The sequence below is a fragment of the Branchiostoma belcheri genome, unplaced genomic scaffold, assembly GCF_001625305.1.
Source record: "Branchiostoma belcheri isolate BF01 breed outbred unplaced genomic scaffold, Haploidv18h27 scaffold55, whole genome shotgun sequence".
In the NCBI taxonomy this organism is placed as follows: Eukaryota; Metazoa; Chordata; class Leptocardii; order Amphioxiformes; family Branchiostomatidae; genus Branchiostoma; species Branchiostoma belcheri.
The window spans coordinates 607,842-619,889 of NW_017804187.1; the positions used below are offsets into that span (position 1 = coordinate 607,842).

Consider the following 12,048-nt stretch of genomic DNA (forward strand, 5'->3'; position numbering starts at 1 on the left):
TTAGAATATATAAATTTTAATCTATGAGCCTGGAAGCGAAGAAGAATATTGTTAATGTTATTGCCACATACACTTGGAATAATATGATATTTCTATTCTATGGGTGCCCAACAAAACCATAACATATGATATGTAACTTAAGACTATACAACATTCACTTATCCTGATCCACGCGTAACACTGGTGGACTGATACTGCCTCCTAGCAGCGACTGTTGGTACTGCAAGTGACGTTGCCTCTTTTGGCCTGCCGGTCTTGTCATTCCAGGGCGGCTAAAGATAGAAGTGCATGACATAAGGTCGGGTGACGCGGGTTATCGGCCAGTGCATGTTCGTCTGGGAGAACCGTGTTTATGCCTGACAGTTTGTACTCCTTATAATACCCAAGGACCAGGCTGTTTCTTTGCCAACAGACTTGGAACTCGGATAATGGCTTGTTCATCAGTACAGGAATCAGTACTTTGTTATGGGTGAATTTCGAAGGGACTGCGAGACCACTGGAGCCGTCAGCCTGCCACCCGACAGTGATCAGTGATCACTAAAGGTTACGCATCACTGAACGTTGCCTGAGTACGTATAGTCTATAGAAGTGTCATTTGTATACGTGCAACGAGGAAGGAAAATGCTGTGTTGACAATAACCTTCTCTGCACGTTGTGATAGAAGGTGATGGTTCGAAACGTCAAACGTTTCTGACGGCTATATATATATCAATCAGCTGGTGACAGTTACCATCACCATGGCAACGATTGACGCTGATGAGGGGGACGCCGACCGTCTGCAGTACAAATTCAATGGCGACGGAGACTTGCACTTCCGGGACAAAGGTCATGCCTCTCGGATCATTTCCGGGATCCTCGACTCAGGCGAGTCCACCAGTTTCCAAGATCTTGTTCGGGAAACACTCACTGAAATCTCTCTGAAGTCTGACAACACAGAGGAAGATTTTGACCGTGACACGACCTCGTACCATCACGCTACAGTCTTAGACATTTTCCGGGAATTCAGGAGGACGGGACGTCACTGTGACGTCACGCTGTGCGTCGGTGAGCGAGCTATCCCATGTCACCGTGCGGTCCTGGCCGCCGGAAGTCCGTACTTCAAACTCTTACTTCTCGGAGGCTTCGCGGAGAGCTGTCAAGAGAGGGTTCGCCTGGAGGAGGTTTCTGCCGAATCGGTCGAGCGAATCGTCTGCTACGTTTACAGCGGTTGCCTGACCGTGTCACGTGGCACAGCGGAAGAGTTGCTACACAGCTCCACCATGTTTCAACTTCCGGCGGTAACAGAAGCATGTTGCAGGTTCTTCCTTTTTTTTCAAAATCTTAATTGATAACAAAGTAAAAAATTTACAAAATATGTACAAAATACTAGTATACACATACAACGGAATACAAAAGTACAGTTGCAGCCTATACTAGTATATAGGACATCTCAAATAAGTAAAGTGTACCATAAAATCATAAATTGTGCTTCATCTGACCTCTGTCTGCATCTTATCTTTAACCTGTTTAAAGTTGAAACTTTTGGACCAACACAAAGAAGTTCTCTCACCTAGAGCTGTCTACCAGTCACTCTGGTCTTCCTTAGTAGACTGACCCAGTGAGGCTTGTCACGTGGCTTCTTTGAAGTGTAATGTCAACACTGGGTCAAAGGTATCTTGTAGACGATGTCGGCCCCCGTCGCGGTTCAATGAAGGATGATGGGCCTCCTTCACCCTCTCAAGAAAAAGTCTTGTTCAATGTCTAAAATCCTTACAGTGTCAAGTGAAACAAAGTGTCCGGGTGACTCTATGTGGATGCGTTGTGACATCTCTGAACTAGTACTATTATCTTTTAACATGTTGCAGGTTCTTCCTGCATAACCTAGACCCTGAGAACTGCTTCGACATCCAGGCCCTGGCGGAGTCGTACTACTGCTCGGAGCTTGCCAAAGACGTCAGAGGTTACGTCATGAACAACTTTCCCGCCATTTCCAACACGGAGCGGTTCGAACTCCTGACCTGCGGAGAGTTGGTGGACATTCTGACGAGTAAGACCTGCCATTGGTCAAAGGAGACGCTGCTAGAATCCGTCCTAAATTGGGTGAAATCTTCAAAAGACGAGAGACTTGGGGACCTACCGGTACTACTTTCCAAGTTGGATCTAAGGTTGATCAAAGAAACGTACCTTGAGAACGTGTTACGGAGAGAACGCGTCTTGACCGAGTCTGAAGAAAGCGCAAAGATCGTCGCAGCAGCGAAGACGGCGATAGAAGACTTGAAGCCTAAGGAGGGTGATACCGAGGTTATCGTGCAGGTAGGAGGGCTGAGCGGCAGTGAGAAGGTGCAGAACACTCCCGGGGTGTACGGTAACGCTACCGACAAGATCACTGAGGTGAGGGTTGTATCCAGAACCGTGCTTTATCCAGAACCGTGCTTTATTCAGACCCGTGCTTTATCCAGAACCGTGCTTTAATTATCCAGAACCGTGCTTTATCCAGAACCGTGCGTGCTTTATTCAGCATCGTGATTTTTCCTGAACCATATGCATGCTTTGTCTAGAACCGTGTTTTACCAGAATCGTGCCGCCTTTTATCCAGAACCGTGCTTTTTTCCAGAACCATGCTTTATTCAGAACTGTGCTTTATCACAATGATCCAGACCTATGCTCAGGCACGGTTGGATATCCAGAATTGTGCTCAAGGTATCTACGTTCTTTGATACCTAGAGACTATCCAGAACCGTGTCTGATCTTAATTTACCCTAACCCATTCAGAAATAGAACTAGATAGGGAGGGTTCTGGATACGATAGAAGTAGTAATGGCGCTATGCCATTTGGATAATAGTACATGCATCTTAACTATGGAACGTAGAAGTATCTTGTGTATAATCATGACTACACGTACCTGTCCAGGTGGACTGTCTGGACCCGGCCACCATGCGTTGGGCGTCGCTTACACACCTGCCGGGACACCTGAAGTACTTCACGCACAACGTCACCGCGTCAGACGCCGACGTCTACGTCCTGGCGACGTCAGAGGACGAACAGGTGACACAACCTTTGCACATCTAACGTTTTTGGCGATGCCGCTGTTTCTTCTTCTAACTCTTCTCCTCCTTCTTCAAACAAATAAGGTCAATGACCTGAACCAGACGTCTGTTACCATGGTAACTAATGTTGGGTTACATCATGTTGCAATTTTGTAGCAGAAGTGATTTAGACTCCATATATATGAATGTGTTTGAGTAAGAATTAACATAGCTGATCATATGCGAAGGCAAACATGATGCATTTGCTTCGCAAATGTTACCTTTCTACTCTCTTCTGTCATCAATGTTCTTTCCCGGTCTCGTTGGTTAGGTGACGGAAGCGTGGCGCTACATGACGCAATCGAACGTCTGGGCCAGACTCCCGGGCCCACGTCATCACCACAGAGGGTCCGTCGCCATGGCAACGCTAGAACGCCGAATCTACGTCATCGGGGACCGCCTCAAGGCCGGCGCTGACGTCACGACGAACGAAGTTTACTCCCCGTCCGCCAACCAATGGGAGGCCGTGCCTCACGTCCACGTGGGCGTGTTCAAGATCACCATGGTAACGTGTGGCGGGAAACTCTACCTGCTCGGGTACTCTGGGGATGACGGCATCGTCCGCGTGCAGACGTACAGTCCTGGGGACGAGAGCTGGGAGGTGTGTAACAAATTATGAACTAGAAATTTGGTAAGCAAATGCATGTTTACCTTCGCACATGGTTTGCTCTGTTAATTCGTACTCATTCATATCTATTGTCAGACAGGAGTCTAAATCTCTCCTGCTATAAAATTGCAACATGTGTAAGCCAACACCAGCTGCAGTTACCATGGTGACAGACGTCTGGTTCCAGGTCATTGAACTAAGTGGTTTCGAGAAGAAGTGACACCTGTGCTGCAGTGCAATGTGAACCAGTCAGAATTGCCCTGAGGAAGGTGACAGACGGTCACCGAAACGTCGGCTGAATAAAAGACTTGGTTGTGTAAAAAGAGCCTCTTTTCATTCACTCTAAGTCTATTATCATACTCACGAAAGCTGTGTCGGTTCCAGGTGTTCTGGGTGCCAGACTATCACGCCATGAAGCGGCAGTTCCAGACGATGTCCTGCGGCAGCCTGATCTACCTCATGCCGATCTCCCGCGCCTACAAGATGTACGCTCTGGACACGCACTACCGATCATGGGTACAGGTACGTAGTCTCCACCAGACTCCTTTTGCGGGCCTGTGGTAGGGGCTAGCCTCTCCCAGGCTTCGGGAGGCGGCTGGAAAGTCTGATCTACCTCATGCCGATCTCACGGGCCTACAAGATGTACGCTCTGGATCATGGGTACAGGTACGTCTGTACGCTCTGGACATGCACTACCACTCCTGGGTACAGGTACGTGTTTCGTAACGGTAGGGTGCTCGTCTCGGAACCAAGAGGTCCCGATTCTAGTCCTGCCAAGCCACCGATCTTGTGCCCTTTGGGAAACTCAGTAGAGTTAAGACCATTTCACGACCCCCCAGCAATTTGGGCGTCAGGCGCCTTAGCAACACATAGATACAACCTTTGACCCTGAATTTTCCCGATTTCTCCTATTGTTTGATAATTGCCCTGACCCTGCCCAGTGTGAAAACATTGCAAGAGGGGTGCCGGTGGACCAGGTGAAGTGATACCTGGCCTCTGTGGAGTGTGAAATGTTTGGCTGTCTGGAAACAGTGCTGGATGTGTATTATAATTGACAAAGGATTCCATATGTCTAGTGTTTCTAATTTGTGTGATTCCCAGATCTCAACATTACACACTGGTCGATTGTTCTGTCAAATGTGACATTTTCATTGCAAATAGCCTGACAAGGCATAAAACCATATAACACTGAGACTTAAGTAAAGGAGAACCTGAGTATATTTATCATAAACACCAGGGGTACCGTTGATAATCAAAAGTCTGATAACCCTCCATGTTTTTTTTTATTTGATGCCGTTATGTTTGTTTTGATGAGCAATGTTTATTACACTTGACTTAGGAGAGTACTCTTATACTAGTGTTTAGACTAAGTGGTTTGACATAGGTAAAACCTTTCACACACTTTCTTTCGAATTTTGGTAAGTTATAGCAGCTCTATAGAACCCTTTTGCGTCGGGGAACAACAGACGATAAACTTGATAGTGAGTGCGCCAGTGTAATCAACTTGTTAAAAAGCTTGCTCCAACCACATTATAGTTATACTTTTGATGTTATCGACTTGTTCCTTATGTAGAGTATGTTGGATCAAGAAATGGATTTTTGATAAAGTAGTCTTTTTCTAGTCTTACAATGTACTAGTACTTGGAACCCTGAAACAATGGTTGTTTATTGCTGATAAACCAAGCCAAGCTGACCGTCTGGCACTAGCAGGTAAAGGTGTGGACAAGCCGTGAACTGCCTATTGTTCTCCTCGGGTAGTCTGGTTCCCAACAAGGAACATGCTATGTCAACAAGTTAATTGGCTGTATTGTCCACTTATCCCAACAAAGTGATCAGATTTCAGTTCATAAGAAGCCAGAAGTTCAATTTTTGTGATCTTATTTTTGCCCTAAAAGCGCATCCACACAAAACATTCCTTTGAGTTACTGAACACATGTATAGAAAGTAGACAAGTTGTTCTGCAACACTGTGTCGGGCCCAGAGTGCACAGCATTTCCAAGACTTTGCTGACCCTGTATGAATATTGCAAGCATGTGATTTTTGCCAAAAATCTGAACATATTAGATAATATCTCTGTTGTAATAACAATGATACACCTGGGATCGATGGGATGCTATAGGGTTTTTACTGACAAAGACATACATACCAAATTTGCTGGAAAAAAAGTTTGTCTAGGGGTCCCGCCGGGCACTTGAAGTTTATAGATTTAGATGTGCTTATTATATCAATATTATAATATTAGCAAGTTATTCACAAAATTTATGTAGGCAGAGAGTTTGCCTTTGACCTTGTGCTTTAGTAGTTGTCGGAAATGTCAGAAAATAACCACCCAAGAAGTGTACATTACACTTGAAAGTTGTGCTGTCAGTTAATGAGGCAGGGAGGCTCAGGGAGGGGGACAATGGTCTTAACTCTATTGAGAAGGCGCTTTACACGACTTTCCTCACTTGATTCAAGTGAAAAGGAGTATTGTCATGTCCTTTCTTTGTTTCTATGTGTATTCCTCGTGTATTGCACTATTACGTTACATTGTATGTTACAATCTCAATAAATGAAATCAACTCAGGTCCACAACCCGAAGCAGAGCCACCTGCAGTGCGGCTGGACCACGCTAGGCGGCAGGATCTGGCTGACGGGAGGCCGCGAGTTCCACTTCTACCACAACCCACACGTTCGTCTGTTTTCTTCTTTTCCCCTGCATGGTCCTGAACATTGGATGTACCCAATAGATCCTCCTAGCGATATCTAGGTTAACTGCATTGTCATTTGTATGTAACCAATAGACCCCCCTAGCGTTATCTAGGTGAACTGCATTGTCCTTAATGAAACAATTTTGGCGTACAGATAAAAGACATCCAGGTCATGAAATACACAATAAAACAGTTACTCAAGCAACTGGATAGATTTTGAAAACTGTCAGACGTCTTACGTAGCATCCACTACTTTTCATCATCAGTGACTAATGGAATCTGTAGTCGTAGGCATTTGTCCAAAAAGTATGAATTGACATTAGATCAGTGACATAAAGACTAAACTTTATCTCCAACACTAGAATGAATTGGGATTTTCGGCTGACTTCTTCAACTTGTGTACGGAATGGACCCGTCTACTCTTGGAACGGGACGCCAGAGAGAGTGATGGAGATAAAGTTTAGTCTTTATTTTATTTATTTCATAATGACTTGTACCAACACAGATAACCTTGCTATATATTGATATGCTTGATTTCTTGTGTAATTTTGGCGTGCTGTTCCCCCCTCAGATCGAGTGTTACGACCCTGATGAGCAGACCTGGACTATTATGGGCGCACAGACTTCCGGGATCCGGCGGGGGCACGTCTGTGTGCACGTCAGCAGCTGCGACTGGATCGCGGAGAGGCTGTCCCGGAGCCCGTCCGGGGCCCGGCCGGCGCCCGCCGGGGACTGGGGCTGGATGGACGAGCTCCTGGCCGCCCAGTGGAGTCAGTACGGCCTGCAGAGTAGCATGGAGTTCGGCCTGCCGCTGGACATAGACAGCGAGTAAAGATCGCGGAGAAAGGCTGTCCCGGAGCCCGTCCGGGACCCGTCCGGCGCCCGCCGGGGACTGGGGCTGGATGGACGGGCTGCCGCTAGACATACTAGTAGACAGCGAGAAATAGCCTGGTTACCAGACGTATTATAGCTCTCAAGTCCTACATCCTCTCTCTATTTGCGGAGAGGATGTAGGACTCGGGAGCTATATATACTAGGTCTGGTAACCAGGCTAAGCGAGTAAGGTAGTGGGGGTAAAAAGGGGGTAAATAAAAAGTCAATGAGCCTACCACAGAAATTCCCTGGCAAAACCAAATGTAAAACCAAAAACTCTTCTTTTGGAAATGCTGCTTTTTCTTTGAACTGGGTAAGGGTTTTATTTTGTCGAAGAAACCGAAAAATTTGGTTGAAGAAACCAACGTTCAGCCATGCTTAGTGTGTCCTGTTCATTGAAGAAGATATTCGTTTGCATGCGGTCATCAGCTGTCTAGAGGTCAAAGGTCACTTGACAATATTCATTCTTGGTTGACCTTCACGATGCTTTGGACTAAATGGACACTTTCAGGACGAAGCACCCTGCAAACGTGAGTGTTTTATGGACTAAGTCTCAGGTAGGCGACTTTCTTTTACGTAAATACCATGTATTAACTTGTAGCAAGCCTCACTACATGGCCTTTGCTCTATTTGATAGTATACAGAATGAGGCTGATACACGGTTTGAAAGAGCAACTATATTAAAGTTTATTCAGAGGAATTCACGCCAGAGTAATATACACCACAATCGTCAGAAATCGTGCAACTTTCATAACATCAAATAACAGTGCATATCGTTTTGGTGTAGTCGTCGAAAACAACACGTCACAAAATTTGTCTGTTGAGAGGTCCATAATTGCTGGTAATACAGTGGTACATGAATTACTTAGTTATGCTGTATATTGTATGTATTGACAGTATACAAACTGGCTATTGTTAACTATTTGGTAACCTGTAAAGATGTATTATCACCATAAATGGAGAGACTTGACCGAAATTCTGCGGAAGTCAATTAGCCCATGGTAAAGACAAGCTGGTAGCTGCTATAGGTTGACGATGTTGGGTTAGGCCTCGTGCTGTCTATGATGTAAAGTTATCATGACTTGATAATACATGTGGACTTGAACAAAGATAGATAATTAACTCAAAAGAAACAGCAAATATTTCACATATATCACTACATTCATGCTCATCAGATGGCAAGTACGAGCTTTTTAGATATTGAAATGAAAAAAAATTCAAATAATGTAAAACAGCGTTTTTCTCTTATTCACTGTTCGTCGGAAAAACTTGTCATTATTGAGATGGCTTTGTGTCAATATATCAGAGAAAGACAACACAATCGTGCAACTTCAATGGAAACACATAATTAATTCAAAACAATGTCATTCACAAACTCAGGCTGTGTACCTGTTTCGTAAATCGGAAAAAAATGTATCAATTAAGCACAAGGCTTCCAAACACACAAAACAGCAAAAAACATAACCTTGTACAATGTAAACATGAAAAGAAACTCCTGCTACTACCAAGAGACTATCCAGATCCATGACTGATCCTAACCCTGACCCATTCAGGCGTAGAACTTAAGATAGGCACGGTTCTGGATACAATAGAGACTACTTAAAGTATTCAGAACTGTGCCTGATCCTAACCCTAACCAATTCAGGCGTAGAACTTTTAAGATAGACACGGACCTGGATACAATAGAGACTATTCAGAACCGTACCTGATCCTAACCCTAACTCATTCAGGCGTAGAACTATATAGGCACGGTTCTGGATACAATAGAGACTATTCAGAACTTTGCCTGACCATACCCCTAACCCAGTCAGGCATAGAAATAGATAGACGCGGTTCTGGATAGGGTGAGGGATAACTTGTTGCAAGGTCCTCTTGGTGTCGGTGAAGATCAGCCAGCAGGAGTTTCAGTCTTCCGGCTGGAGAGAATAACAGAAAAAAGTGTTACTGTGTAACGTCGGTGAACGTTAGACATCCAGGCAATAAGATACGCCAAAATACAGTTAATCAAGCAGCTGGATATGATTTTGGAAAACGGTCAGACGTTTCATCAGACGTAGCATCCACTACCTTTCGTCAGTGTCAACTCTCCAGTGTCACTGACGAAAGGTAGTGGATGCTACTTGAAACGCCTGACCGTTTCCAAAATCATGTCCAGTTGTTAGAGTAACTATTTTTGGCGTATGTTAAAGTGTTACTAAAAAAATTCCAGCCCAAAATTTTCAATGCTACCAAACCACAGGAATGCAAAGCTGTTACTGTGAATTTTCGGTACATAGCAGTATAGCGAGGTATAGCGAGGTATACGACGAGCCGGCACATGCTGGCTTTTTGCTGAATTTATGAATCGGCACTAAGCAACTTCCTTGTGTATATCTCACTATTCTTCACGGAGAATATATATTTTTTTATATTCCAACATTTCATGACCAAACATGGCGACGCAGGACAATACTCATTTTCACTTGAGTTAAGTGAGGAAAGTCGTGTAAAGTGCCTTTCCCAAGGGCTCATGATCGGTGGCATGCCAGGACTCGAACACGGGACCTCTTGGTTCCGAGTCGAGCACTCTACCTCTGCGCCACACGAATACAAACACACGACCCCACGGAGAAGAATTCATTTCCGTGTTCAATATATATACAGAATACAACACGGGATATTCCGTATCGCCCGGGGTATCGGCCCGACCGCGCGTCGGATCGCCCGACGGCCGCCGGAGGGCGATCCGACTCGCGGGAGGGCCGGGACCGAGGGCGATGCGGAATACACCGTGTTGTATTTCATTTATGTCATAGTCAAACCCACCCAAGAAAACGCGCCTTTCAATGCAAGATGAGCCAAATGTTGGTGCCACTGAACCCTAAAATGCAACAACATCAATTCCAACGTCCGGATTCTGTATTCGAATTTTCGAAAGGGGCACACGCGGTTAGGGCGAAACGCGTTCGAATCGTTCTATGGAAGCCATGGAGCCCGGGCCGTATACCGTAAAGTACGGCCCGGTCCGGATACCCATTATCGATCGTTATCGCGGCCCGGTGTTGAGCCAAATCCTTGAGCTGCCACATACGTGAGAGGTCAGTTGTTCAGGGCTAGGGTTAGGGTTAGGGCTAGGGTTAGGGTTAGGGTTAGGGTTAGGGTTAGGGCTAGGGCTAGGGCTAGGGCTAGGGTTAGGGTTAGGGTTAGGGTTAGGGTTAGGGTTAGGGTTAGGGTTCGTAGGGTTAGGGTTAGGGATGGGGTTGGGGTTGGGGTTAGGGTTAGACTTACGATTGGGGTTTAGGCTAACTTAACCCCTCCCACCCCTTGTCTCAGGTATATTGAAAACCCCCATGTAGTGTCGGAGTCATGTATTTGGCAGGATCATGTATTTGGCTTGACACCGGGTATGATATAAGTGTACTTACCACGTTAATAGCAGATCACACCAGCGTCCTCGCTGTGCCCGCAGTTGTGGGAGCCCCATCCGTTGTGCCTGCAGCTACCGAGACTTGACTCGGACCCGCTACAGGCCACGTTATCCATCCAGATCTGGCCGGACCCCTGTCCAAAGGCGGCGTATCTGCAAACATAATCAGCAAAGAGTCACCCTAGTCAGCAATCTATAGAACTTGGTAGGTTCTATCTTTGATGTACACAACATTATGTAACACTTTACTTAGAGGATCATTCCTAATGCGTGTGTGTGCCCCCGCCACCCCTGTTCTGGCGTAAGCGGCGTCAAATGAAACCTGGTCTCGTTGTGAGAGCGCCATACATTTTCTGTTACACTAGTACTGCCCAGTATATAATCAGCAAAGAGTCACCCTAGTCAGCAATCTACAGAACTTGGTAGGTTCTATATCGTTGATGTACATAACATGCTTGAACAATTCTTATGTAACATTCTACTTAGAGGATCACTCGATTTACACCCAGCTACAAACTGTAACATTTTGACAATTACCCAAACTTACGTTATTGATACTAACGGTTTTTTTTAACTCCTACATGTTTGTTTTCCTTTTTTTTTCAATCATTTGTTTTAATCGTTAATTTTTATGTTAATTATCTAATCAGTTTATTTCCGCAACAGCGACCTGAATTACATGTATAAGACTTTTGTTTAATTTGACAAAAATAGTTTACACACCTCAGTTATTATTTCTGTGTCTTGATTCTGTTTAATCAATCAATTATTTCATTGTTTAATTTTGATGTTTAATTCAAATACGTTTTGTCATGCATCTTAGTTACCTTTGTGGCAGGCCCTTTAAAAAACCACCTAAGTTTCTGGCCTACCCCGCATATTTATGTTTACCGGAGGGAAACATATTGTTTTTGCTACGTTTCCTCTTCCTCTTCTTCTTCTCCAAACAGTGACCTCTGACCTGACTGAACCAGACTGTCTGTCACCATGGTAACTAGTGTTGGGTTACATCATGTTGCAAATTTATAGTAGGAGGGATTTAGACTCCTGTCACCATATATGTGAATGTGTTTGAGTAAGAATTAACAGAGCAGATCATATCCGAAGGTAAACATAACGCATTTGCTTGCAAATGTTACCTTTCTAGTCTCTTACTGTCATTATTTGATTATGTAACTTTTTTTATAAGTGCACATAAATAAACAAATTAACAAATAGAAAGAAAAGTGTGCGTACGATCGGGCCTGATAAGCTCTGCCGAACCCGGCCTGGCGGCACGCGACGTGAGCGTCGTGAATGTCCCAGTCGTCGTCGCAGACTGTCCCCCAGCGTCCGCCGTAGTACACCTCCACCCGGCCCTGTCGCGAGTTACTCCCGCCCACCAACCGGATGCCTGAAACGCAGAC

General features: G+C 45.1%; 2 protein-coding genes across 2 annotated transcripts in view; one reads left to right on the forward strand and one right to left on the reverse strand.

Moving 5' to 3' along the window:
* The first annotated feature begins 645 nt into the window (after window positions 1-645).
* Window positions 646-7,274, forward strand: LOC109481348 (kelch-like protein 21). Its single transcript, XM_019783888.1, has 7 exons — window positions 646-1,297; window positions 1,845-2,370; window positions 2,891-3,025; window positions 3,338-3,667; window positions 4,058-4,195; window positions 6,240-6,344; window positions 6,935-7,274. The coding sequence occupies exons 1-7, from the start codon at window positions 738-740 to the stop codon at window positions 7,193-7,195; spliced, it is 2,055 nt and encodes a 684-aa protein (XP_019639447.1). The 5' UTR covers window positions 646-737; the 3' UTR covers window positions 7,196-7,274.
* Window positions 7,275-10,644: 3,370 nt separating this feature from the next.
* Window positions 10,645-12,048, reverse strand: part of LOC109481292 (deleted in malignant brain tumors 1 protein-like) — a 10,172-nt gene continuing 8,768 nt past the window's right edge. Inside the window, exons 9-10 of the mRNA XM_019783827.1 lie at window positions 11,879-12,035; window positions 10,645-10,795 (exon numbers count right to left, since the gene is read on the reverse strand). Coding sequence (XP_019639386.1) covers window positions 10,645-10,795; window positions 11,879-12,035 — 308 coding nt within the window. The remainder of the gene's footprint in view (window positions 10,796-11,878; window positions 12,036-12,048) is intronic.